The sequence below is a fragment of the Carettochelys insculpta genome, chromosome 14 (assembly GCF_033958435.1).
Source record: "Carettochelys insculpta isolate YL-2023 chromosome 14, ASM3395843v1, whole genome shotgun sequence".
Lineage (NCBI taxonomy): Eukaryota > Metazoa > Chordata > Testudines > Carettochelyidae > Carettochelys > Carettochelys insculpta.
Window position 1 is genome coordinate 45,859,471 of NC_134150.1, and position 27,946 is coordinate 45,887,416.

At 45.1% G+C, this 27,946-nt stretch overlaps 1 protein-coding gene across 7 annotated transcripts in view; it reads left to right on the plus strand.

Annotated features, from left to right (window-relative positions):
• The first annotated feature begins 5,463 nt into the window (after positions 1 to 5,463).
• ADAT1 (adenosine deaminase tRNA specific 1) overlaps positions 5,464 to 27,946 on the plus strand; it is an 89,368-nt gene continuing 66,885 nt past the window's right edge. For 6 of the 7 annotated variants that reach the window (XM_075008420.1, XM_075008417.1, XM_075008418.1 and 3 more), the window contains exons 1-6: positions 5,464 to 5,600; positions 7,785 to 7,976; positions 15,811 to 15,879; positions 19,962 to 20,016; positions 20,732 to 20,862; positions 26,999 to 27,629. In XM_075008420.1, the coding sequence (XP_074864521.1) occupies positions 7,808 to 7,976; positions 15,811 to 15,879; positions 19,962 to 20,016; positions 20,732 to 20,862; positions 26,999 to 27,629 (1,055 nt within the window). In that variant the 5' untranslated portion in view covers positions 5,464 to 5,600; positions 7,785 to 7,807. The remainder of the gene's footprint in view (positions 5,601 to 7,784; positions 7,977 to 15,810; positions 15,880 to 19,961; positions 20,017 to 20,731; positions 20,863 to 26,998; positions 27,630 to 27,946) is intronic. The other variant, XM_075008415.1, reaches the window with a different exon arrangement.

A 27,946-nucleotide genomic window follows, 5' to 3' on the forward strand; every position in this document is an offset into this window, starting at 1 on the left:
AGGAAAAGGCAATTTCTACTTCCATGGCTCAGAAAGGAAACTGAGCTCCTTATATCTAACATTTACAGCGATTCTCTGGTGTAGAGCCCTCTCCCCTTATGAATTTAAATTCTGGAGCAGCGTGCTTCCATGTTCAGTCTAATTTTTTCCATCCAAATGCAGAATATATTTTAATGTGCATGGAGGCATGTGTGAATGTGCACCACCACTAGAAACAAAAAAACGTAGCTGTAGGTGCTCTGCTAATCCTTGGGGTGGCATTTGAAATTCTCATGAATAGCTGCACACGTGCCCAGTTTACAGGGAACATTGGACACAATGCATGTGTCGTAGGGCCGGGGGCAGCTGACCATGTGGCGACACTGTATGGATCCTGGGGAACGGGATCCTGGCAGAGGTGGGGTCATTGTACATATCCTAGTGCTGAGGTTGGGGGGTGAGACAAGAGCCATGCTGTACATAACCTGGGTGGGGGCAGTGGGGTGGGGTGCACACGGTGCATATCCTAGAGGGGTGCAGGGGGAACAGCTGGTGAAGTGGGGGACATGCATGCCCCAGGGTGCAGGCAGCTGGTGAGCCAGAGAAGATGCTGTACACATCCTGGGTTGGGGGCAACTGGTGAGGCAGGGCCTACTGTACACATCCCAGGACAGGTGGCTGGTGAGGCAGGGCCTAGGCTGTACGTACAGTGAGCAGCTGTTGAGGCAAGTGACTCAATGTGCATACCCTGGGCTGGGGCTGGGGGTTGGCTGGTGAGGCAGGGGACACAATTTACATATCTACAATATGGGTAGGGAGCAGCTGTTCCTGGGCAGCGGATATGCTATCCATATCCTGGGGTAGAGGGGGTGGCTGGCTAGGCCAGGAACACACTGCCGATATCCTGGCGTGGGAGGTGGCTGGCAAAGCAGGGGAAGGCTGTTCATATCCCAGGATAGGGGGTGGTAAGTTATTTGGGTCTGAGGTTCTCTGGCACCATGAGTATTCAGGTCTGGGGGCTCAGCTCCAGTCCCTGAGGGTAGTTTTCAGATAACATCCACTCAATGTGCAGCAATAGTCAAAGAAACAGAATGTTGAGAATCATTTTAAAAGGGATAGAGAATAGAACAGAGAATATTTTATTGCCACCATATAGCTCCATGGTACACCCAGATATTGAATATTACATGTAAGATGGTCTGCTCATCTCAAAAATATATTTTGATACTGGAAACATGCAACAAAAATTAGGAACGTGGAACAGTTGCCGTATGAGGTGAGATTAGTAAGATGGACTTTACAGCTTGGAAAATGACTAAAGGTGGGGGAGAATATGATAGAGGCCTATAAAATCATGACTGATAGGGAGAAAGTGGGGGAAAAATGTTATTTACTCCTTTGTATTATAACACAAGAATTAGGAATCAGTGGCCATAGCAGATATAAAACAAATAAAAGTAGGTATTTCTTCACAGTCAACTTGTGGAGCTCTTTGCCAGAGGATGTTGTAAAGGCCAAGACTATAACAGGGGTCAAACAACAAACAAAAAAAACTAGGTGAGGTTGTAGAAAATAGGTCCCTGAATGACTATTAGCCAGTGTGGTCACAGATCCAACACCATGTCTCCGTTGGCCAGTAGTTGAGCATGGGTGAAGGAATGAATCACTCAGTGATTGCCTCTTGTGTTCATTCCCTCAGAAGCACTTGACATTTACTACTGTTAGAAGATAGGATGCTGGGCTAGATAGACCTGTGGTCTGACTCAGTATGGCCATTTTCATGTTCTTACGTAAAACACAGATGTATCTGCTGCTGCTGTAACCCAACCCGCTACCCTCCCAGAGCTGAACTCAAAACCAAGTAATTCTAATAGGGTCTCTCTCTGCAGAGTAAGTAACTAAGTAATATTATTAAAATTCTAAATATAACAGTGTATTGAGTGATTTGCCGCAAGATATCAGAACATATTGGAGCTGAGTGAGTCTACTATTTGTTTCTCATTTATATAGGACTTAGATACAGGGCTCCTGTCAGCTAATTGCTAAATTATCTGCCAGAAAACTGTCCCTTATTTCAGCTCCATGGAGAGCATCCAGTTTTTTTTTTTTAAAAAGGCAAATTGTCCTGTATGTTGATTTGCTGTTTAAAGGGCTTCCTGAGAGGGCTGGAGGATGGCTGTGGCCTGCTCTTGAAACAGGTGGGAGCTGCTGTTTACAAAGCTGCCTGAGACAGCTGGAGAATGAGTAGTGTGGACTCTTGAAACAGCAGGATAAAGAGCTGTCTGAGACTGTGGGAGAACAAGTTGGGCAGGCTCTTTAAACAGCATCAAGCTGCTGTTTAAAAGAGCTGCTTGGTAGGGCTGCGCGGGCTGGTAGGGCAGGCTCTTCAAACATCAGGGATCCCAGGCTTCTTGAATTTGTGTATCTGGGATATGTACAGTGTCCCCTGCCTCACCAGCCAGCCTCCTGCCTCTCCTTCCTAAATAGTTTATACTGTTCCATGACAGTGCTCCAGTTATGTGAGTCATCCCACCAAATTTCTGTTATTACAATCACCTCATACTTTGACTGTCAGGGCCTCTGATTCTTCCTGTTTACTTCCCAGGCCACCTCCCGGGATACGTACAGCGTGTCCCCCACCTCGCCAGCCAGCCAGCCTCCTGCCACCTTCCAGGATACATACAGCGTGTCCCCCGCCTCACCAGACAACCTCCTGCCACCTCCAGGGGATACGTACAGTGTGTCCCCCGCCTCGCCAGGCAGCCTCCTGCCACCTCCCAGGATACGTACAGCGTGTCCCCCACCTCGCCAGCCAGCCAGCCTCCTGCCACCTTCTGGGATACATACAGCGTGTCCCCTGCCTCGCCAGGCAACCTTCTGCCACCTCCAGGGGATACGTACAGTGTGTCCCCCGCCTCGCCAGGCAGCCTCCTGCTACCTCCCAAGATATGTACAGCGTGTCCCCCATCTTGCCAGCCAGCCTTGCCTTCCTGAATAGTGAGAGTAGTATGATTGCTCAGAGCTCCAGTATATGGAGAGAGAAAAGCCAGTTGAGAGTCTTTGGGTTAAGCTTAGACGCAGAAACAATAGAGGTGATGATGTGGTTGATGTTTGCTATAGACCCCCAGATTAGGGAGATGATCAGATGAGCATTTCTTCAAACTAAGAAAACCTTTGAACTCACAGGCCCTGGTTCTCATGGGTGACTTTAATGACCCAGACAATTGTTGGGAGACCAATACAGCAGCACACAGACAATCCAAGAAGTTTTTGGAGAATGTTCGGGATAACTTCCTGGTACAAGTGCTGAAGGAACCGACCAGGGGCCATGCGCAGCTTGACCTGCTGATCACAAACAGGGACGAACTAGTAGGAGAAATAGAAGTGGTTAGGAACCTGAGCTGCAGCAATCGTGAGATACTAGGATTTCAGGATTCTGACAAAAGGAACAAAGGTGAGCAGTAAAATACAGACCCTTGATTTCAGAAGAGCAGATTTTGACTCCCTCAGAGAACTGATGGGCAGTTGGAAAGCTAATAAGGTGAAAGCTCAGGAGAACTGGCAGTATTTTAAAGAAGTCTTATTGAGGGCACAGGAACAAACCACCCCAAAGCACAGTAAGAAAAGCAAAACAAAAAAGCATTCCAGTAGCACTTTAAAGACTAACAAAATAATTTATTAGGTGATGAGTTTTCATGGGACAGACCCACTTCTTCAGATCATAGCCATACCAGAACAGACTCAATATTTAAGGCACAGAGAACCAAAAATAGTAATCAAGGTTGACAAATCAGAAAAATATTATCAAGGTGAGCAAATTAGAGAGCAGAAGGACGGGAGGAGTCAAGAATTAGATAAAGCCAAGTATGCAAAAGAGCCCCCAGTGTAGCAAGTACAGGCCCAGTATGAGGCCTTAGGCCTGAACCAAAGTAATGGTCAAGACTTTGCTAACAGAAAGCAAAGTGCAACTGTGAGCTGAAGGAATGCATTACTCACAGAAGTTGGCAAGAAGAGGGTTGATGGTGCATAAACATATCTACCTAGCATATTGAAGTAGGTACATGGTACCAGAACACCCTACCCCAGAACATCCCACAGATAAGAAAGAATAGGCCAATCAATCCCAATGACAGGGGCAAAAGGGTAATATGATGGATAGAGTTGTTTTGTTCGAACCAACATGTACAAGGTGAGAGGCGGCACCTAGAAGGGTTGTACCTCAATACGTCAGGAGTGATGTGTAAATTGTTTGTACCTGTGTATAAGAATGCACTTCTGGGATGTGGTCTGGGTCCGGCTGAGGGGGCAGTGGAAAGTCCTGCCACTGACTGAGCCAAGTCCATTGACTGTGGGTGCATATTTGTAGTATGCCCTGACTTAGACTAAGAAATCTACAGGGAACTACTATTGTGTCCAATATGGCAATAAACCTGGCCAATGTGCCTTTGCACCTTACTAGACTCTGTGGTCATTGGGGGGTTCTCTTCAGGTCTGCTGTGTCAGCTATCTGCAGAGCTGGGGCAGCACACAGAGGGAACACGCACGCAGCTGAGTGATACCAACATTGGAGAGAGCAGAGCACCACACTGGTAGCATCTGACAACACCCATGAAGAGCTAGAAAATTCCCATCTTGGTTCAAACCACATGTTAACGTGTCAAATTTGAATATAAGAGATTTCAGCAGCATCTTTTTCCAAACTGCTGTGAAAATTCCTCTTCAGTGAAACGCAGACTTTCATGTCATTAACAGAATGGCCCACTCCATTAAAGTGCTGGCTGACAGGTTTGTGAATCAGGAGTGTTTTTGTGTCTGTTTTATGCCCATTAATTCTTTGTCTAAGAGAGATTGAAGTCTGTTCAATATACAAAGCATGTGGGCACTGTTGGCACATGATGGCATATATGATGTTAGTTGAGGAATATGAGAGTGTGCCTGTGGTTCCATGAATAACCTGGCACAAGGCTGGTTGGCTGGCGAGGAAGGGGACATGCTGTATGTATCCCAGAAGGTGGCAGGAGGCTGGCTGGATAGATGAGGGACACACTGTACGTGTCCTGGGAGGTGGCAGGAGGCTGGCTGGCGAGGCGGGGGACACACGGTACGTATCCCCGGGAGGTGGCAAGAGGCTGGCTGGCGAGGTGGGGAACACACTGTGCACATCCCTGGGTTGGGGATCCGGGGGGGGTCAGGCTAGTTGCTTGAGTAGCTGGCCCATCTCCCTAGGGCTTTCTGCAACGCTGCTGGAGGCGGGGCTTGGCGTAGCCGATGTAGCAATGTGCCACGCATATGTAATTTCCTATACTGGATCGTCACTGCTGCGAAGCTCCTGGGCGGAAATGCACGCAGGTCTTCCGCTCACCGTTACGAACTACATCTCCCAGCAGCCCTCGCGCAGACCTTCCTTCCCGGCAAGCTTCTGGTATATGACGCCTTCAGTTGCGCATGCCCTCTGATCTGCATCCGCTCCCCTCAGCTCGCATGCTCGGAACTGTCTTTGACCGGAGGCGGGGCTATGGTTAGGAGCTTGTTCGTGTGTCGGTGGTGATGCTCGTTTGGGCGTCTCGGAGTCATTTCTGTGGTGTCCGCAAGTGTGGAAATCGGCTGAGGCTCCCTTACGGGTGAGGTGTTTGGTCGGGGGGCAGGCGTGGGTGGGCGGCTTGGCCTAAGTAGTGTGGGCCTCCGTTGCTGGGACTCTCGGTTCCCGGTCCCGCCCCGCGGTCAGGCTGGGGCTGAGGCTGAGGCGACGGCGACCTCGGTTCCTGGCTTTGCTACTGTGCTGTTGTGGGGGCCGGTCTTGGGAGAGCCACATTTCTCCATGTCTCAGTTTCCCTAACTGAAAATGGGCTTTGTTCCTGGCCTCTTAGTAGTGGTGAAGTGCAAAGGCTGGGCAACGCAGAGCTGTCTCCATTCAGCACATTAGGATAGAGGAGCGTAGCGAAAAATTTGTGCTGTTTGCTTTTTAAAATACGCTTAAATGCATGTGGTTATAAAATTATATGGGTCAGAGCTGAAAAAGCTTGTCTGCTTAACATGTGCCTCCCTTCCAGAGCCAAGGTGCTGTTCCCTGTAATAGTCTGGTAAATCTAGCTGAAGTTGCCTGAAACAGCAGTGCCTCAACTATATCCCATGAAAGACTTTTCCACAGCCTGATAAATGTGGTTAATTTTTTGATAATCAGTCTAAACTTCACCCTGTATTTCTAGTTATACCCTGTGTAAATAAATCCACCCTTGAATAAGAAACAAGCAGTTCTCTAGCACCTCAAAGATTAACATTTCTTTTAGGTAATCAGCTTTCATGGGTAAGATCCACTTCTTCAGACTGAAGTGGATATCTGAAGAAGTGGGTCTTACCCATGAAAGCTGATTACCTAAAACAAATTTGTTAGTCTTTAAGGTGCTACAGGACTTTTTGTTTTTTGTGGTGATGTTACAGGCTAACATAGCTTTCTCTGAAACTAGCCACCCTTAAATATTTGTTGCCTTATTGTGTCATGCTGTTGGTTGTTGCTTAGCTAAGCTATAACTGTAGATTTTTTGTAGTCTTGCTTACTGTATGCCAGCTCCAGTGGACTCTTGATGCTTTTCCGTATCTGTCAAGGGACAATTTTATCTTGCCTTAGCCTCTGTATTCCTGTGGGTGACTAGATTTCAGCTTACAGCCAGACCTTGCTGTGTCTGTCTCTTCTGGCTTTGTGCCTAACATTCAAACCATTTGTTTTTTCACTGAGGAACAGATACACCCATTGCTGTTTCTCCTCTATTATAGCACTCATAGTTCAGCTTTCTGCTTGGTTTCTTTTTTTATATTTTATCTTTAGAATTGTGACTCATACCAACAATGATAATTGCAAGGAATCCAAACAGTATTCCTCTATGCCAGCCTAAGACTTCCCTCTGTGGGAGAAGAAAGAAATTAAAAAATGCATATGGGACTCTGTTTACTAATTAGTGCTCAAATGCCTCTCTCACCCTTTCGGGGGGAACAGTGGCTCATCACTTTATCATAATCGTATTTATTATAGTTAGGCTTACAGCTAAACCAAGAATGGGGCTTACTGTACTGAGCACTGTATAGAGTATTAGTACTGTACTCTATACAGTATTAGATAGCCCTGTCATGAAGAGCTTAGAGTCTAAATTGACAATGCAGTCACAGGCTGGGGGACTAGATGGAACACAACAGCAAAGTGAACAATGAGGCAGTGAACATTTTCCACAGCTTTAACTTATTATAATTTTTGTGGGCATACTTAGGAAGTGATAAGATGAAGAATAGAAAGAAGAGGGAAAGGACAGAGGCACAGATTATGGGTGAAGAGAGTACTTGAATTACACTTGTCAATCTTTGCACTTTTTAGAGAAAAAAAACTTGTGTTTATGGTGGGACTTAGAAGTCTTAGCTGAATCAGACCCTCATTTTGTTGGTTGCGCTGCAGACACCAAGAGAATTTGCAGTCTAAATGACAGATGAAGGGTGAAGGGAAACAGGCAAAGATACAGGAGAAGCAAATTGTGCATGACAAGTGAGAACTGGGAGAAGTCTGGGTATCTTGACTTTCAGTATAGTGCTTCATCTAGCTCATTCTTTCTCATGTTTCCATCTCTCCAGCAACTCTCAGGAACCCTCTAAAAGGGTTAGCTTGTTTTGAATACAACCTGAAAATAAAGTTCTGCTGTGTTATGCTGTTAGATAGGTGGGAGCTGATGATACTGGTGAGGTGGGTGATAGGAAGGGGTTAGTGGGATGTGGAGTATATTATTCTGCTCACTTTTTTTATGCTGTATCCTAATTTTGTTCAGGAACTGAGGTGGCAGCTGTAGCCATGTGGTCAGCGGATGAGGTTGCTAGTCTGTGCTACACACATTATAACTCCAAGCTTCCTAAGCAGGGGAAGCCAGATCCTAACCGGGAGTGGACTTTCCTAGCAGCTGTGGTTAAAGTGGAATCTGTACCTGGAAGAGAGGCTTGCTCTAATGGCAGGAATCTGCAGGGTGAGAATGAATCTTCCTTTCTCAATAAATGCGTTTCTTGTGATCGGGGCTATTCCTAGGGGGATGGGGAGCCTGGGACACCTGCCCCCCATTCTGCCTCCCCCCCACCAAGTTCCCAGCCCCTCCTGTCCCTAATAACACAGGGCTGGGAGCTTGTGGGCCAGAGCTGATTGCTGTACTGCCGTCACTATACTGGCCACATTCTGTGCCCTTCTGAAGCAGGAGCAGGGCAGAGTGGAGCAGGGCCCATTGCTTTGCTGCTGATCCCTGCATCCATCCCCCTAAATTGGGGAGGAGTGGATTGATTGCCCTGCTGCTAGATCTTGCGCTGGCCAGGGCCCGGGGCTCCCCAGTGTGTGGGTCTTATGGATGGGACAGTTCTGCATGTGATTCTCAGCTTACTTAAAGGTGACCTGTAAAGGGGAAAAACCTGGGATTTTTTTATTTTCATAAAAAGATTTTGTAGTTTTTAACTTTTATCCCAGGAACATCAGGAATGCTAAATATTCTTTTTTTGGTTTAGTGGAGATCTTCTTTGGAGGACCCTGGCTAGAAAAGTGACATCTTTTGCAGCTCTTCTTTGAAAAGACAGGGGTGTGACTCTTTAGCAAAATTATTTTCTCACGGAGCAGGGAGCTCATAGAATCATAGAGTAGGACTGGAAGGGATCTCGAGAGGCCATCGAGTCCAGCCCCCTGCCCTCATGGCAGGACCAAGCACTTTCTAGACCATCCCTGAAAGCCGTCTATCTAACCTCTTCTTAAATATCTCCAGTGATGGAGATTCTACCACCTCCCTTGGCAATTCGTTCCAGTGTTTGATCACCCTGACAGTTAGGAACTTTTTCCTAATGTCCAACCTGAACCTCCCCTGCTGCAATTTAAGTCCATTGCCTCTTGTTCTATCCTCAGAGGCAAGGAAGAACAAGTTCCCTCCCTCTGCCTTATGACACCCTTTTAGATACCTGAAAACTGCTATCATGTCCCCCCTCAATCTTCTCTTTTCCAAACTAAACAAGCCCAATTCTTTCAGCTTTTCTTCATAGGTCATGTTCTCTAGAACTTTGATCCTTCTCGTTACTCTCCTTTGGACCCTCTCCAATTTCTCCACATCCTTCCTGAACTGCGGTGCCCAGAACTGGACACAATACTCCAGCTGAGGCCTAACCAGCGCAGAGTAGAGCGGGAGAATGACTTCTCGTGTCTTGTTCACAACACACCTGTTAATACATCCGAGAATCGTGTTTGCTTTTTTTTGCAACAGCATCACACTGTTGACTCATATTTAGCTTGTGGTCCACTATAACCCCTAGATCCCTTTCTGCTGTACTCATTCCTGGGCAGTCCTTTCCCATTCTGTATGTGTGACACTGATTGTTCCTTCCTAAGTGGAGCACTTTGCATTTGTCCTTATTAAACTTCATCCTGTTTGCCTCAGCCCATTTCTCCAGTTTATCCAGATCCTTTTGAATTATGACCTTATCCTCTAAAGAAGTTGCAACCCCTCCCAGCTTGGTATCATCTGCAAACTTAATAAGTGTACTTTCTATGTCAATATCTAAATCATTAATGAAGATATTGAACAGAACCAGTCCTAAAACAGACCCCTGCGGAACCCCACTAGAATTATTGCAAGGCTTGATCAGACCTGTAGTCTTGTTTGTCCAGTATCCTGTCTCTGTTAGTGCCAATTTTCAGAAGCTTCTTAGGAAGGGCTAAGAAACCTATGATGAAAAATGACAGTCTGCACAAAGAAGGATGTCGTTACCTTTTTGTCTATGACTATGTCTAGCCTACAATGTAAATTAGATTTTATTAATTGATTTTATAGCAAGGGTTTTATAAATTTGAACTTGACTATCCTCACCTCCCTGCAAAGTTGACCTATTGCTGCCACACTAAATTGCCAAACATTTCCTGTTGCAGCAGTGCATTGTGGGACCTATCCCACAGTTCCCTCAGCTCTGTATCATTCTGGGTTCTTTTGCTGTTGCAGTATGGGGGAAGGGGCAGACCACGCAAGTGGTTGTCGGTATGTGATGCCATCTTCCAATGGAATGCAATCAGGCATTTTTTTCAGAATAAAAGAAGGAAAAGTAGGGAATCCCAGGCAAAGGAAAACCAAATAGGCTGGCTTCAGAAGGTGTAGTGTGCCAGGCAGGGGACTGTCATACTGCCCTGGGATCACCCAGATGACTGTGCCATCTCAACTGGCACTCCAGCTGCTTTTTCCCCTCCACTCGAAACCAGAAATCTTTTCTGAAATTCAGGAACAGATTACTGCTTGAGGAAAGGGTAGGATAGTAAAGTTGAGGAAAATGCAAATTGTAACAACTAAACCAACTCCCTGAGGCAGGGAACAGAAGAAAATTTGTGGTGCAGGATTTTTGACTCCTCACTTCACAACATAGATGTGAACAAAACAGGGCATGGAGCTTGCTAAATTTCCACATGTCAGAATGACTCTGTGCCCTGGGATCATACAGGTGTCTATGTCCTCTCAACTAGCCCTCCAGCCACTAATTCCTGCCTTGAAAGTGCCTCTGCCTGGGCAGAATAGTATGGCTTCTACCTGATAAGCCAACTAGTTCTTCAGGAAGGGGAAGGAAGTCACCACTAGGGAAGGAAGTCACCAGTAGGGAAGAAGTCACCACTGATAAGAGAGAAATTTCTCGGCCTCTCATAAAAGCATGGCCCTCACAGTTGAGCCTCCACGGGCTTTCCGGTGGTGAATTCAAATGCATGGGCTTTCTCTTACCTAGTTCCTGTGCACCTGGAGAGCAGCAGAGATGGAAACAGTCAGAGCAGACAACTGTGGGGCATTGTGGGATGCATACAGGACACCTCTGGAGGTTAAAGTCTATTTATAGACATGACATTTCCACCGTAGCCTTAATTCAGACTTTTAAATTTGAACTTGATGCTAGGTTGACTCGCTTTGTGGGTGTAATAATGTCGACCTTAGCACTCCCTAAAATCAATTTAATCGTATTTATGGTGAAGGCAATGACATTGTAAAATCACGCTAACTGCCGTAAAATCAGCGTCATGTAGTGTAGACATAGACTATGTAACTTAGGTTTTGTGCATGCCACATTTATTTTAGTATCTGATCATTTCCCATGTAAAATAGACTGGCAATGGCAAAGCTCCTAGTGGGCTTTACAGAATGTCTTAGTATTTTCCCTTTTTTGAACTTTGAAAGCCCTGGAGGACTGGTAGTTTGTACCTTGTGTTTTGCGAATGTGGCAGATAGGGAGGAGTGGTTTGTGCTGTGAATATCATTCTTGTCTTTCTGGAGAAAGGTTTTGCAATGCTTCTGAAGGGGCTCAAACTCTTCGTCTTTTGCCTTCTGGAAGCTTGTTCCATATTCACATGTCTTTGACTAAGAGCACTTTGTCCCTGGATGTCATAAAAACGGCCATACTGGATCAGACCAAAGATCCATCTAGCCCAGTATCCTGTCTGCTGACAGCAGCCAATGCCTGGTGCCCCAGAGGAGGTGAACTGAAGACAATGATCAACCAATTTGTCTCCTGCCATCCATCTCCTGCCTTCAACAAAAGGCTAGGCGCCATACCTTACCCCTTGCTAATAGCCATCTATGGACCTAACCTCCAAATATTTATTGAGCTCTTTTTTTTTTTTTAAAACTCTCTGTTTCGAGTCCTGGCCTTCACAGTGTCCTCTGGTAAGGAGTGCCACAGGTTGACTGTGCGCTGTGTGAAGAAAAACTTCCTTTTATTAGTTTTGAACCTGCTACCCATTAATTTCATTTGGTGTCCTCTAGTTCTTATATTATGGAAACAAGTAAGTAACTTGTCTATATTCACTTTCTCCACACCATTCATGATTTTATGTACCTCTATCATATCGCCCCTCAGTCTCCTCTTTTTTTCTAGACTGAAAAAAAAAAAAAAGTCCCAGTCTCTCTAGCCTCCCCTCATATGGGACCCTTTCTAAACCCTTAATTGTTTTAGTTGCCCTTTTCTGAACCTTTTCTAACGCCATTATATCTTTTTTGAGGTGAAGAGACCACATCTGCACGCAGTACTCAAGATGTGGGCATACCATAGTTTTATATAGGGGAAGTAAGGTGGTATTTGTCTTATTTTCTATCCCTTTTTTAATTATTCCTAACATCCTGTTTGCTTTACTGACTGACTTTTGGGGAACGCCACTAGTTACCCCCTTCTACTGTGCAAATTTACCAGTTATTCCTACCCTTTGTTTCCTGTCTTTTAACCAGTTCCCAATCCATGAAAGGATCTTTCCTCCTATCCCATGACCACCTGATTTACATAGGAGCCTTTGGTGAGGGACCGTGTCAAAGGCTTTCTGGAAATCCTAAGTATACTATGTCTACTGGATCCCCCCTGTCCCCATGCTTGTTAACCCCTTCAAAAAACTCTAGTAAGACATGACTTTCCTTTACGGAAACCATGTTGACTTTTGCTCAACAAATCATGTTCCTCTACGTGTCTGACAATTTTATTCTTTACTATTGTTTCTACTAATTTGCCCAGTACTGACGTTAGACTTACCGGTCTATAATTGCTAGGGTCTCCTTTAGAGCCCTTTTTAAATATTGGTGTTATATTAGCTGTCTTCCAACCATTGGGTACCGAGCTGATTTAAAGGATAGGTTACAAACCACTGTTAATAGTCTTGCAATTTCACATTTGAGTTCTTTCAGAACCCTTGGGTGAATGCCATCCGGTCCCGGAGACATGTGACTGTTTAGCCCATCAATTAGTTCCAAAACCTCCTCTAATGATACGTCAATCTGGGACAGTTCCTCAGATTTGTCACCCATAAAGGATGGCTCAGATTTGGGAATCTCTCTAACATCCTCAGCCATGAAGACTGAAGCAAAGAAATAATTTAGTTTTTCTGCAGTGGCATTTTCTTCCTTGATTGGTCCTTTTTATGTCTCTCATATCCAGGGACCCCACTGCTTTTTTAGCAGGCTTCCTGCTTCTCATGTACTTAAACATCTTACTATTGTTTTTTGAATTTATGGCTAACTGTTCGTCAATCTTTTTTGGCTTTTCTTATAACATTTAATTTGGCAGTGTTTATGTTCCTTTCTATTTTGATCACTAGGATTTGACTTCCACTTTTTAAAAGATGCCTTTATCTCTCACTGCCTCTTTTACATGGTTGTTAAGCCATGGTGGCTCTTTTTTAGGTCTCTTACTGTGTTTCTTAATTTGGGGTATACATTTAAGTTGGGCCTCTAATATGGTATCTTTGAGAAGTTTCCATGCAGCTTGCAGGGATTTTACTCTAGTTACTCTACCTTTTTTAATTTCTGCTTAACTAACCTCCTCACTTTTGTGTAATTCCCCTTTTTGACATTAAATACCAGAGTGTTGGACAGTTGCAGTGTTCTTCCCAACACAGGAATATTTAATGTTGTTATGTTATGGTCACTATTTCCAAGCGGTCCTGTAATAGTTACCTCTTGGACCAGATCCTGTGTTCCACTCAGTACTAAATCAAGAATTGCCTCTCCCCTTGTGGGTTCCTGTACCAGCTGCTCCAAGAAGCAGTCATTTAAGACATCAAGAAATTTTCTCTCTGAATCCCTTCCTGAGGTGACATGTACCAGTCAATATGGGGATAATTGAAATCCCCCATTATTAATGCCTTTGTTTATTTTGATAGCCTCTCTAATCTCCCTTAGCATTTCAGCATCACTATCATTGTCCTGGTCAGGTGGCTGATAATGTATCCCTGGTGCTCTATTCCCATCAGAGGAAGGAATTGCTATCCCTAGTGATTCTATAGAACATTTTGATTCATTTAGGACTTTTATTTCATTTGATTCTATATTATCTTTCACATACAGTACCACTCCGCCATCCGCTTGACCCATTCTGTCCTTCTGATATATTTTATATCCCGGTATGATAGTGTCCCACTGTTTGTTTTGAACATGCTTTGTTCCAGATCTTGTGATCTGTATTGGCCCAACTCTCTTGGCATTTTATAGTTTGTAATTTTGGTCTCTGTTTAACTGGTCTTGAATAATTGTTTTGAAGATTAGGATCAAATAATCTTAAAACTGGCATTGGAAATGGATTTGGAGCCAGAGAAGGGACAGTGTCATGATGTTGATGGTTTTTATACGACCCTAAACTACAGATGAGCAACTGCACTTTATCAGTTAGAGCCTTTGCATTATTTTTACTCTCCTGCAGACACAGCAAAATTTTATAATCTAGCCTGAAGGTGAGAAATGTGTGCATCATTGTGGTCAGATGCTCTGGAAGGATAGGTATTAAGAAGGAGTTGGAGGTGAAAAGTAGCTTTTTTTTTTTTTTTTTTTTTTTAAAAGAAACTCGTGCCACCTTATCCAAGGTTAAAGAGGGAGACAAGCAGGACCACAGCTTCACATCATGAGTGCAAAGTGCATATCTTCAGTCAAAACTTTTTTTTTTTGTCCTAGCAATCTCATCTTGGTGAGGCTAGTACATATGTCCCTCAGCTCATTCTTGTAAGTGTGTTCCCCATTCTGACCAGCATCACCTGGTGTCCTTCCCTAGCTGATCTTCTCTATACCAGTAGTTTTATCATAGGGTTGCAAGAGACCACAGGAGGTTCTCGAGTCCAAGCCCTGCAGAAAGCAGGACCTATTCCAGCCAGGGCCAAGCTGGGACTTAAAGACCGATAGGAAAGGAGATTCTACCACCTCTCTAGGTATCCCATTCCACTGCTTCACCATACTTCTAGTGAAATAGGTTTTCATAATATCTAACTTAGACCTTCCTTATTGCAACTTGAGGTCATTGCTCCTTGTTCTGTCTTCTGTCGCCACTAAGAACACCCCCTCTATATCTTCTTTGGAGCCCCTGTTCGGGTAGTTGAGGGCTGCTATCAAATCCCTCTCACCCTGCCATTCTTCTCTTCTATGGACTAGATAAGCCCAAATCTCTCAGCCCTCTAATCATTTTGTCACGCTCCACTGGACCCTCTCCAAAGTGTCCATGGGGGTCCCAGAACTGGATGCAATATTGCAGATGTGGCTTCACCAGTGCCAAATAAAGGGGAAGAATCAGTTCAGAGTTAGTTGTACCAGGAAGCAATTGTTTGAACTGTTGAAAAATTGCAGCTGATTTCGGGAGTGGGTAATGATTTTTGAGCACCTTTCTTAGAAGTACCTGCATTTCAGGCAGTGCTGAGCACCTACTCATTTAAGGTGTATGTTTGGGCATCCAAAAATCCCTAGATACTTAGTAGACATTGGCATCCTTCACTATCATATGTTCTGATATGAAACTGACAAGTTCATATGCAGTGAAATAGTCCAAGATCTGAATTTCTGATGTGAAAACTCAGACCCGCGCTGTCATTTTTTTCAGAAGACTCCAAAAAAGACACTAACCCAATTTTTTTCCTCAGTGGGTCTCTTTTAAAAGGGGGGAAGGGTAAACCTACTACTTCATGCTGCTTCCTCAGCATCTTCTTTGCGTGATGCATTCCACTTATGTCATTTTCCCCTATTTGAGGGTGCCTGAGTTGGTGGTCATCCTATGTTGTCTGTGTAGGACCCAGTGTCATTGCTTCCCTCTGCCCTTGCTACATGTACTGTCTCTCTCCCACCACCTGGTGTACTGCTTTGTATGCGACTTTCCACCCTGAGTGTGCCTGGTACATAGCATCCCCATGCTGTGGGAAGGGTTGTGTGCGTGAAACTGGTGTTACTTCATTCCTCCTCTTATACCTTTTGTCTTTGTGGTGCTGGCGTATGCTGTATAATTGAAACGATCAAACTGCGGTGATGCTTTTAGGAATGGTTCTCTCAGCTAACTTTGTTTTATCGTTTTCAGTAGCTAAGGAAGTTGTTGCTATGGGGACTGGAACTAAATGCATTGGCCATGCAAAAATGAGGAAAACTGGTAAGTGTCATGTAGAAACCAAGATTGCCAATTTTGGCCTCTTCATCACTTGTACCGCTGGCAAAAGCTCAGCCTCTTGGAATGAAATGAGTACAAGCCACAGTTCCAACCCTATGGGGTTGGGTAGACAGCATTACTGGCTAAGTTTGCTGCATCGGGCTACAAAAGTCTGCAGCCATTAAGGGGAACTTACAAAAGCCATATAAATGGACATCGTACTGTGTTACTATGGGTTACTAAGTATCCAAACTCCAAGATCATGAAGAAAAAACCATTTTACTTAGATATAATCAGCTAGATACTACGCTGATTTCTCTGTAATTTACTGAGAGCTTCTGTGAGAAGTTATATCTTGTCTCCTCCTCTGGTATCCATCTTTATAACAGAGGAGGATGAGATTGAACTTAGTGGCAATTCCTTGGAGTGGAGGGACCACAAAGACTTATATCAGGAAGTAACCAGGAGGGGAGACATGTCCAAGACAGGGCTCTTTGTCTTCCCCCAAGATCCAGAGGTGTGGTATGTCAAGAGAATAGAGCAGCTCTGGCACATCCCAAGTTGGCGAAGCTGTTTCTGTGCTCCATAGTGCATTTTGTACATAAAGACATTTTAAAGTCTGTTTTGCTTTGCATTAAATTTTGTGTCTTGAATTACTTACATATCTTTTTGTAGTCAGCACCTCCGCAAGGTAAAATCAATCATGGTTTTCAGATTTATTTTTCAATTAATGAAAATAGGCTAACTTTAAAAATGTTCGTTTATTTGCTGCCCACCTGAAGTTCCAGCAGGGGGAAATCCCCGATGCATACTGGTGAAATTGACCAGTTCTTTTCATCACGTACGTTTAGAAAAATGAAACTTAAATCACGATTATAGAAAGGAAGTTGAATAGGAGTCAGTGGGCCCTTGTTGCCAGGAAGGCTAACAGCCTATTGTGTTGCATTAATGGAAGCAGTACCAGCAGACAAAGACGTTCTTGTTCCCTTTTATTTGGATATGGTAAGGCCACATCTGCAGTGTTGTGTCCCGTTTTGGGACACGCCCCCCCCCCCACTACAGAAGCGATGAGGACAAATTGGAGCAAGGCCAGCAGAGGGCAACAATGATTGGGGAACTTGGGCACATGACATGTGAGGTAAGGCTGAGTGAACTGGGCTTACTTAGTCTTTAGAACGGAAGAATGAATGGGGACTTGAGAACAGCCTTCAGCTACCTGAAGGCAGGTTCGAAAGAGGATGAAGCCAGGCAGTTCTCAGTGGCGGTAGATAACAGAACAAGAAACAGTAGTCTCCAGTTGCAGTGGAGGGAGGTCGAGGTTGGATATTGGGAGTGTGGGGGGGCGATTACTTCACTAGGGATATGTCTTCACTACTGGGCAGATCAGTGCTGCCATGGTCAATCTTTTGGAGTACAACTTAGCATGTCTGGTAGGGACGTGCTAAATTGAGCTCACAGGGTGCTCCTGTAATGAAATGGGGTTTGTGAAGATTTTATTCCCCTTGTTATGTTGTGTGTGTTCCTGCTGTCCTGTATTAACTCCATGTGGGTGTCCATTTCCCTAGGCATGACATTCGTGCATGGTTGGTGATGGGAATTTCAGCATGATGATCTCTCGATCTCTCTCTCTCACACACACACGAAATGACTCTCCCTGCCCTTTGTATTGTAGGCACTCACTTGATACCTTTTCCCTGGGACGCAGGAGAACAGTGGTAGGAAGGGTCTGGCTGGTTTGAATTTGAACTGAGCATTTGGGGAGGAGGTTAGTGTCAGCTGACTTGAGAGAAGAGAGGGAAGAAGGAGGGCCATGTTCCCTCTCAGGTAAACCCTCTGGGCCCTCTCTCTTTCCAGGATGGATTGTACTGATGGCTTTGGGTTTCTGTGCTGTGTCCCAAGACAGGAGGGGACTGAAATTCAGGGCTTACCCCAGACCAGATTAACTTTTCTGGAGGCCCGGGGTAGGACCAGCCATCACTTCTGCCATCTCCCCCAGCTTGGGGAATGGCAGCATGGAGAGAAGCTCCCTGGAGAAGATTTTCTCTGCACGTTCTCAAACTCTGCCATCCCTCCCCTCACTGCTCTGATTGGCCTGAATTCCAGCCAGTCAGAGGAATGGGAGAAGCCTGTTCAGTCAGTACAGTGCTGTCATTCTTCCAGGGGGTGGGGTTAGGAGTGGTTGCGGAGCCACTTCCTGTTCTCGCCCCCACCCCAACCAGCAAGCAGAGCCTGGGGGCTGAATACAGATGAGCTGCAGTCGGGTGGCCTGAGTTTCCCCAACCCTGCTCTATGGAGTGATTTGGGGCAATATAGATCAATTAACTTTACATCTGTACGACAAACTGGTTGACTCAAAATTTAAAAAAAAAATCAGGAAGATCGTAATATAATAGGGTCTAATCATGGAATCTGCACAGGAAAATCACCTCATTAACTTGTTAGAATTCCTTGAACTTATCTAGAAAATAGTGGTTAAAGGAGAAATTGTTGGCTTAATTTATTGAGCCTTTCAAAATGGCCTCTCGCTAGAGGCTGTTAAAGAAATGGAATAGTTATGGTGTGAGATGCAAACTTTTTTATATTAGATCAAAAACTGTCAGATAGGAAAATGGCCTAAGTGGTTGGTTTTGGTCATTTGACAAAAGGCGTATAGCAGGGCCTCGAGATTCTCTACTAAAGCCCATGTTTACTATTAAATGATCTCCAAACCAGGTGGAAACTGAGGTAGCAAAACTTGAGAATATCTAGGGGTCACTGTAGACTACTTAATAGAGAGAGCTGCATCAACATAGCAAATACGTTTAGGCTGCATGAGGGAATGGCATGGAGAACATCCATAATACTATTCTTTTATATAAATCAGTGATGTGATTGTGCAGTACTAGTCCCTCCACTCTCCCATTCTCAAAAATGTTTCAGAGTGGGGGTATGAGGGTGGCCTCGGAGAAGAACAAGGTGACAAAGGCCTTAGAAAAGTTACATGAAGAGAAACTGGAAAGTATTGGAATTGTTTGTTTTAGGCTACATCTGCACTGGTCACAGAAGATCGAACCTGAGCAGTCTGTCTTCCAGGGTGTCATTTTGCACATGCGTGAAACAGCACGTTCCGGGGTCAGCATTGACCCTGGAACTCCTCACAAGCAGTGAGGATTAAGGAAGGTCGAAGGGAAGAGCGCTTCTGTCGACCTTCTGCCGTGAAGACAGACGAAAGTTGATGGGTGTGAAGTCCATTTTAGGTACGCAACGGGCATACCTAAAATTGCTTAACTGTTGACCTTTCAGGTGAGTGTAGACATAGTCTTAGAGGAGAGAATTAAGAGGGGGTAAAACACATGCAATAGTGCAGTGGTTTCCAACCAGTGTGCCATAAGAACTGTCCAGGTGTCCCCCTACCTTCTGGTCACATTGACAGATCTCCAACCAACCAACCTCTGCTGGTTTAAAAAAATTCCAAAGTATTGGCTATGAGAGTTCTTTGGCTTTTGCCTGAAATGCTATGTTTCTTAGCATCTTACCTGTGGGCAGGTCTTTAAAAAAAAAAAAAAGGGTGTGTGTGGAGGGAGAGGGCAGTTAAGGAGATCATTGAAGCTCTTCAGTCCTAATGTTTTGAGAAGTTCATCTCCAGTGGGTCCAACTCTACAGTGTGGTGAATAAAGTCTTGGTTTTTCTCCATTCTTCCTAACACTGTGATATGACTGGTCTGAATGCAGTGGAATGAGCTCATTAGCTTTCCCATTCAAGTACTGTTCTAGCCCAGCTTACCTTGTAGGCTGACTGGATCATAACCCAAAGAGTTATGACTTTAAGTGATGGTCCTCTGGCTTGGTAATGCAACAACAGTTACAGCACCACAGGGTAGGAGTGTGACAGTGAGCATTTTTGGTGAGTGGGTGGTTCACATGTCTTAGTATAGCTTAGCTTGGACTACTGCATTAATACCAGTGTCACGCCTACAAAATGCAGGGTCGGAGCTGGCAAAGTGCAAGTCTGCCTCTGCAGGTGATGCTCTACTTTTTGCACATGACTTTTTCTCCTTTGTCTGGTCAACAGTAATGTAGGATCACTATTTTTTGTTGCTGCTGCAGGGGATATTCTCAATGACAGTCATGCTGAAGTTGTTGCCAAGAGAAGTTTTCAGAGGTAAGGCATTAAATCCCTTTTGGCGTCATCTGTTAGTGGTTGTCTGGTCATGTCCACTTCTTTCAGGATGTTCGTTATTCTAACGTAAATGCATCTGACCTACACCTGTAACATTTGGAACACAGCCTCCTTTCCCTTCTCCAAGGAGCTAAGCTGTGCAAGAAGATCATAGGAGAGGCTAGCACCTCCACGTTCCTTCGGTGAAGGAGATTTTTGTCCTGTGCATGGGTCTGATTGTAGTTCTCCTCCACCCCCCTCTTTGGGGTTTATCTTCCATCCCGCACAATGAGGCTTTTTCTTCAGGCTTGCAAAAATAACACTTCAGATGGCACTGAATCCAAGTTCTTGGAGTTTGTGATGAGGCTTCTGTGTGTCCTTTCAATCATATCTGCCTACAGAAGTCTAACTAGCCATTTGACTCACTGTAGTGCACTTCCATGTCCTCTGGCCAGAAGTCTGAAAATAGTATCCTGGAAATCCATGGGTGTGGTTACCTTTGCAATGTTTTTTGCAGACTGTGGATGAATGCAGATCCGAATTTTACATCTAATGCCCTGCAAATTGGTGGACATTCTTATCTGCATCCAGTCCACAAAAATAATCCATGAAAGTTTTCTTAGCAAGGGGCTGTATTTTAGGGTTTGAATTAATATTTACATATTCCTCTGTCTCAGGTTAAGGGAATGAGCTTCAGTAGCTTTCTCTTGCCCTCCAGGTATCTCTTCCATCAGTTGTGGCTGGCAGCCTCCCACCAACAGGGCAGCATTTTCAACCCAGGAACTGAGAGTGGGAAATGGAAACTCAAATCCCGCATCAGCTTCATATTTTTCTGCAGCCATACCCCCTGTAAGTACATGAGAGCCAAACCCGCATTTTCCCATCCCTGCTTGGTGCATCTGATCCAGCTTAGTGAGGGTGGGCAAGCCTCCATTCATATCAGTAAAATTTTCAGTGGATCAGCATTGGCCTAGCAACTGAACTTTCCACCTTTTGAGTATATTTATGTGAGAGAGGACCATATATGTAAGCCAGAACTCCCCTCAGTACATACAAGGGTTCCAGTCTCACCTGGTTAGAGAGAGACTTTAGCCTCTATTTTCTTCAGAATTAACATCTGCCAGTGGTCCTGTCACACTGTCTGTCATTTTTCTTTGTTTCTTTGCTTTATCTGCATACTCACGTTTCATGGGGAGGCTAAGTGCATATGTTATAATCTGTTTGCTAAATATTTTTTCCCCATCCCAAAAGGTCCAAAAACTTTTACAAAATGAAATCCAAAACACGTGTGGCTCACTGCATAGCAGATTTTTCTCCCCCCCGGCCCCAAGTATAAAAGTAATAGTATGCAATTCTATGAATGAAAGCCAAGAATAGTCCTGCTAAAAATACCGTACTGAAATTACATCCCTGATTTTTTTTTTTTTTTTTTCTTTCCCCTTTGTCATTTTGATGTGATGGACTGATGCAATTTTCTTCATTAGCATAGGTTTAGGACAGGAATCCAAAACTTTAAATACAAGTGTGGGAGGAGAAGAAGGGTACTCAGGGTTGTGTTCCGTCAGCTATGTATCAGCCTCTTCCTGCACTAGTTGTGGCGCACAGTGCCTGGGGTAGCCCTTGCTGGAAATGCCAAGGTCAAGGCAGGCTGCAAAAAAGAGAGCAGATTCTCTCCAAACTGTTGAGTTAACATATTATGGCATGACTCATTGCAATTTTATATTGTTTATATTGATGATGAGTGTTTCCATATTCTGTACAGCAGGGATAAGGAACTTTTTTTTTCAATCGCAGGGCTACTGACCCATGGAAAAATCAGTTGGGGGCCCACATGCAAGTGGCGGGGGGAAGCCCCCCCAACCTTATTGGTCTGAGCCCCCAGTGAAAAGAAGGGGGGGAAAAAAGGGTGTGTTTGGGGGGGGTGGAGGAGAAATCTCTCCTCATCACCTCACTTACAGGGGTGCTGCAGGCTAGGAGAAGATTTAACTCTTCTGGAGGTCCAGGTCTATCAGATTTTGGAGGCCCCCTAGGCTCCAAAGTGGGCCAAAATGAGCTGTCCACTGTGTAGGAGGGGGGTGCAGTTTAGGTAGGAGAGTGGAGTACAGGAGGAAGTGAGGTTTTCAACTGGGCTCTGCAGAGGGTGGGGAATGAGGCATTTGGGATGCAGGGGAGGCTCAGAGCAGGAGGTTGGAGTTGGGGTGCTATTTTGAAGTGAGTTAGGGTGCAGGAACAGGCTCAGGTTTGGGGTGCAGAGTCTGGGCAGGAGTTAAGAGTTCAAGAGCGGCTCAGGGGTGAGAGTTGGAATGCAGAAGGAGCTTATGGCCGAAGATACAGGGTTTAGGAGGGAGCTGGAAGTGTGAGGTCTTAGGTGTGCAGGAGGGGGCTCAGGGCAGGGATTGGGGGTGTGGGGCATTTATCTGGGGCATCTTCTCTTTGCTGGTAGTAGAGAGACATGTGGCTCTGTGCTTATCAGCAGGCACCATCCCCTGCAGGATAGCAGCCAGTAAGAGCTGCAGGTGAGGTCAGTGCAGTGGACAGAGCTTCCCTTGAATTTATAGTAACACAGCTCCAGGCTGTGGGGAAAGGAGTGGAAGGAGGAATATCAGCAACCTAGCCAGGAAGTGCTGGCTCAGAGCACAGAGGCTTTAAGGGCTGCAGTCCTTAAAGCCCCTTTCTTAATCCAGCCATGGCTGTGAGCTGGACCAAGGCAAGCTAGGGGGCTGGATCTGGCCTGCAGACTATAGGGTCATTACCCCTGCTGTACAGCATCACATTAGGTTCAGTCCTGAGCTTTCCATTTGAGACTGGACGACTTGCATGGCATTGTCTGGGTCCTTCAGGGAAGGGAGCTGCAATGTGGGTGCAGGAGTCAAGACAGAGCTTCAGGGATGTGGGGGTGGGGAGGCTGGGCAGGAGGCTGGGAGCATGGGAGAGTGAGGGTTATGGGGTGAAGAGGGACTCAGGATGGTGTAGCCCATGTAGTGGGGCCTTCTCTGCCCTCTATCTGCCCCCCAGCTGGCAAGGACTTAGAGGGGGAAGGGTTTGGTGTCAGGGGGCTACTTACCTGATCTGGATGCAGGTAAGATAGTGGTCAGCAGGGCCGGGGCTCCACCTTCTTGGTGGTACAGTTGCCTCCAGTGGACACACTCAGCACTGCATCCCTCTCTGGGCCTTCCCTTTCTGTTATACAAAACAGTCCCATTCCCAGTACTTGCTGTTTTCCTGGTGCAACCAAACCCTCGCCTTGCTTTTAAGTTAGAGTAAGAGGCAGTTGCATACCAAATTTGGTAGTCCTAGCTCTTAGTTTAGGAAGAGTTCTTGAACAAATGGACTTAGACACATACACGCTCTGAAATACAGATATAGAAGGTTAGTCACTTAAGATAAGCTATAGAAAGTTCCAACATGCCTCACTTTTTTTATTTAATTGTTTTTGTGTGGTTTAATTTTTTTGTTAATTAGATCAAGCCAGATTTTCTCTGAGACTGCAGTCTGATTTCCTCTGGTTTCCAATCTGCCAGTGCCCTCTTTAGTTGTTTTTGTAACTGAATATTGGGGTTGTTTTTGATTTTTGTCTCTGCTCCATTTGGTGCAAAGTGGAACAATCTCATGGTAGCTGGAAACAAATGGAGATGTACAATCTTCTTTAGAGTTCTACAATGTATCATTGCAGAACTAGGTTGTCATAACTTTTCAATCAACTAATCATGCCTCTGATGTAATGGCTTCCTCAGTAGGGTTTAAGTAGTTGCTGAGCACTCATGTGCCAGAGATGAAGTGATTGAATCTGAGACTTCTTATTTTTTTTTTTCTATTTTAGCTTCTTCTAAGGCAGGGGCTTTGTAAATACAGCCCACGGGCTGCATCCAGCCCACCAAGCTGCTGAATCCAGCCCACAAGTTCTCCCTGCTTCCCCTAGCTTCAGTGAGCCATGTGTCCACCCTCCCCGGGCTTTCCTATCCCATGTCGTTCAAAGCCTTGGCACCCCCTTTTTGCATCCATACCTGCCTCCTCAGACCCTGTAACCCAATCCTCTGTACCCTGTCGCAACTTGAATCCCTTCCTCCTCCTTCTGCACTCCTGCCCCAAGTCAGATGTAAGATTCTGCACCCTCTCTCGCACTTCTCCTTCAGGTCAGGATCTTTCCTTGCCCCAGCTCACAACCACCTCCTTCACCCAGACTCCTTTCCAGGTCCTTTACCTCAAGCTCTCTTCTCCAGCCCCTCACTGCCTCTGTTTATATCATGGAAGAGGGTGGCCCTTGAGCACTTACAAATTCTTGAAGTGACTCCTCAGCAAAAATGACTGCCCATTCTTGTTCTAAGGAAACATCAAAGATCTTGTCATTTTTCACTGCATTTTTGCCTAATTTTAGGAAATTGGAAATGGTGTTTTATGAGGAGGTGGGATTCAGATACAAGATTCTTAGCATTAAGAAGGAATGCAATTTCTCCTGAACAGATGTGTACAGAGGTTGTCATGTCATTTCTCATGCTTGACAATCCATCTAGCATTAGGTATTGACTTCAGTGGGAGCTGACTTTTTCTGTTTTCTTCATTTACAGCATCTAGGCCATGTCTGCACTTAGGAAAAACTTTAAAATGGCCATGAATCGAAGAATACTAATGAGGCACTGAATTAGCAAGCTGCTGCCTGCAGCACTATCAGCTGATAGGAGTAAGAGGACTTCAGTGTTTTCAGGGTCCTTTCGAAAAGGACCCCCATGTAGATGAGCTGTGCACAAGCGAAACGCAGCAGCCGTGGCCGTCAGCATGCTAATGAGGCACTGAATATTCATTTGTGTCTCATTAGTATTTTTCGAGGCTAGCTGAGGCACGATAGTTTATTCCTTTCTTTCTATGGGCTCACTTTCTGCTGTGCCAAAGATAATATTGCTAGCAGATATGGAAAAAATAAGGATTAGTTGCATTTTTGAGATCTGCACAGGTATTTTCTTATTTGATGTTTTAACACTGATCTTTTACTTTAGAATTCATGTTTGCATTACTTCAGTCATTTGCTTCCAGTTTCTCTAACTTTAGCCTTTATCTGACTTGGTATGCTTGAACTTAATCACTGAATGCTAATCACGTTTCACCATATTGATGGGTAGCTTTCATGTTTACGACACTTATGCTATGTCTAGACTGTAGATTTCTGTCGTGGACAGTAGTTTTGTTGACAGAATGCACCTCAAGACTGCAGATATCTCAAAGAGATCTGCTGGTCAGGAGCATTCTGTCGACACCCTGGTACACCTTGTTCCACAAGGAAGAAGGGATGTGTCAACAGTGGTTTGTTTTTGGTTTTTTTTTCCCCTGGCATTTGGCCCCATGTGGATGGGCCAAATGTTGGAAAAGCTTTTCTCAACAGAATTGTTGGCAAAAGGTTAGAAATTACAGTGCAGTCTAGAATAAGTAGTAGCCACTTAGTGTACTGAATTATGTGAAGAGTTTAAAATCCTGCCCATTTCCAGAGATTTCTGTGTTCTGTCAAACCTCATCTCTTCCCCTCTTTTCAATATGACAGTTGATTCTAGCGACTTCCTTTCCACTTATCGCTGTATGGCTCCACTTGTTTCACTTTCCTCTCCAGAGTTCTAGATAATACAGTCAGAAATTGTATTTTTCTCCATTGGTGTAACAGTAAACTAATATTTTCATCACCTCTTTTAATTTCTTAGAATAGTTTTAAGGTGAGATTTTTTTCAAAATCTTTGTCCTAACTTTTGTGTGGTGTTTCTTGTAATTTTAACCTTCTTGTAAGGTGGTGTTGGGCAAAATATGGGCTGCAGCCCAGCGGGTGCCTCACCCAGACTCCCTGCCTGCCCAGTCCTCTGCATGCCACTCAGAGCAGCTGGCTGCAGGAGACTGAGTTGCTGAAAGCAAAATCTCATAGCTTCTATTAGCCAGACACCAGTAAATGGGAGCAGCCTGTTTCCAGGACAGGCAGTGCACAAACCCTTGTCCCTGTCTCTCTCTCTCTCCTCCCCCAACCCCCCCGCTGCATTCAGAGCAGCACATGGTCCTCACAGCAGGCTGCTCTGAATGGCATGTGGAGATGGGGAAGGGAGAGAGCCTGTCTGAGGGACCTCCTGGGCTGCTGCTTGGGAGCTGCCTAGGTAAGTACATCCCAGCACGAGCCTGCATCTGGTATCTCTGCCTCCTCACCCTCCCTGCATCCCTATCCATACCCTCTGTACCTTGCCCCCAATCCCCTGCCCACAAACCAAATCCCTTTATTGCCTTCTGCACCCCTGCCCCAGGTCACAACCTTTTCCCAGATCCTGGATCTCCTCCTGCATGAGTCCCTTACCCCAGGCTCACTTCTGTACCCAGCCTCCATCCTAGACATTGCACCTCTTCCATTAATATCATGGAAGAGTGCAGCCCTTGACCACTTACCAAATTTTGGAGTGTCCTTCCCCCCCGCTTCGAAAACTATTACCCACCACTTTCATAAGGAGACTTTAATCTTTATTTCTTGGTTGGTAAACAGTTGAATTTTAGGAATAAAAAAATCTCCTTTTGTGCAAGGGTGTGAGAAGCACAGGGCAATAGTGAGCACTTGCAGTCTTAACCCTAGTTAACAAAGTTTTTTCCATGTGAATTAATGGAATAGGGAAGATGTCCCTGGACTGAACATGCACGGAACCTAAATTTAGCTCTTAGGGCTACGAGGCCAAGTTGGTCCCTTCAGGATAGGGTTAAGGTCCATTGCTGGAGGAGTTTGAGGCTTACCTCAATTAAAGGTAAACCAATTCTGAGTCTTCATTCAAGTTTAACTAAGGTACAGTACAGCGAGTCCTTTGAGGAACTTATTCTTCCAGTCACTTGAGGTCTTTTTTTTTTTTTTTTTTTTTTTAAGTTCAAGTCTTTAAAAATATGTGGGGGCTGCTTTATCTACCAGGGGGTTTTGGATCAAATGGCAAGGATAAATGGAAATCTTTCTAGGCCAATGCCAATGTAACTTCCTTTCTTCTAGGTGGGGATGCCTCCATTATTCCAATGACCAAACCAGAGTACCAGCATTGGGAGCTGGTTAGTGGAAAAGATCCAGGAAGGCATTCAACAGAGTGCAGTGGGAGCTATGATCCTGTGGGTCCAGAAAATAAAAGGAAGGCAGAGCAAACTGCAAGTGATCATGTGACCAAAAGAATGAAAACTATTACTGAGAATCCTGCATGTGAGGTCACTGAGGGAATAGCTGCTCAGCATGTTCCTGGCAATCAGCAGAACTTACAAGACACAGATCTTGGCAACTTTGAATTTATTGAAGATGATAGAAAAGAGCATTTAACAGCTGCTAAGGAGACTGGGCTAATAGGAGCCAAAGTGATAGATGTTTATAGAACTGGAGCAAAATGCGTGGTGGGGGATGATGCTCGGCGACCTGGGGTAGAATATCATCATGTTGGGTTACTACGGGTGAAGCCAGGCCGTGGAGACAGGACCTGCTCTATGTCCTGTAGTGATAAAATAGCTCGCTGGAATGTATTGGGCTGCCAAGGAGCCCTCCTGATGCATTTCCTACAGCACCCAGTGTATCTCTCCGCAATTGTAGTGGGGAAATGCCCATATAGCCAAGAGGTCATGCGGAGAGCAATTATTGAAAGGTATGTGGCCCACAGAGTGTACCAAGCCTGAGTCAAAGAGCAAAGTCTGGCAGTGATGTAGGTATGTGGGTATTAAAAGGTTATCAGCACTGTAGAACAGCAGAGAGATCAAAGTGAAGCTGTCGTGTATAACTTAGGGGGAAGGTGACTCTCCTGGTGGATCAATGATGAAAATTTGTTGTGCTCCTGAAACACTGTTGCTCTTCTTAATCCTTTGTTCTTCTTCGAGTGTCCCCGTGGGTGCTCCACATTAGGTGTCGGGCTCGCCCGGCGCCGCAGATCGGATCTTCCAAGCAGTTTCTGCCGGACCGCGCATG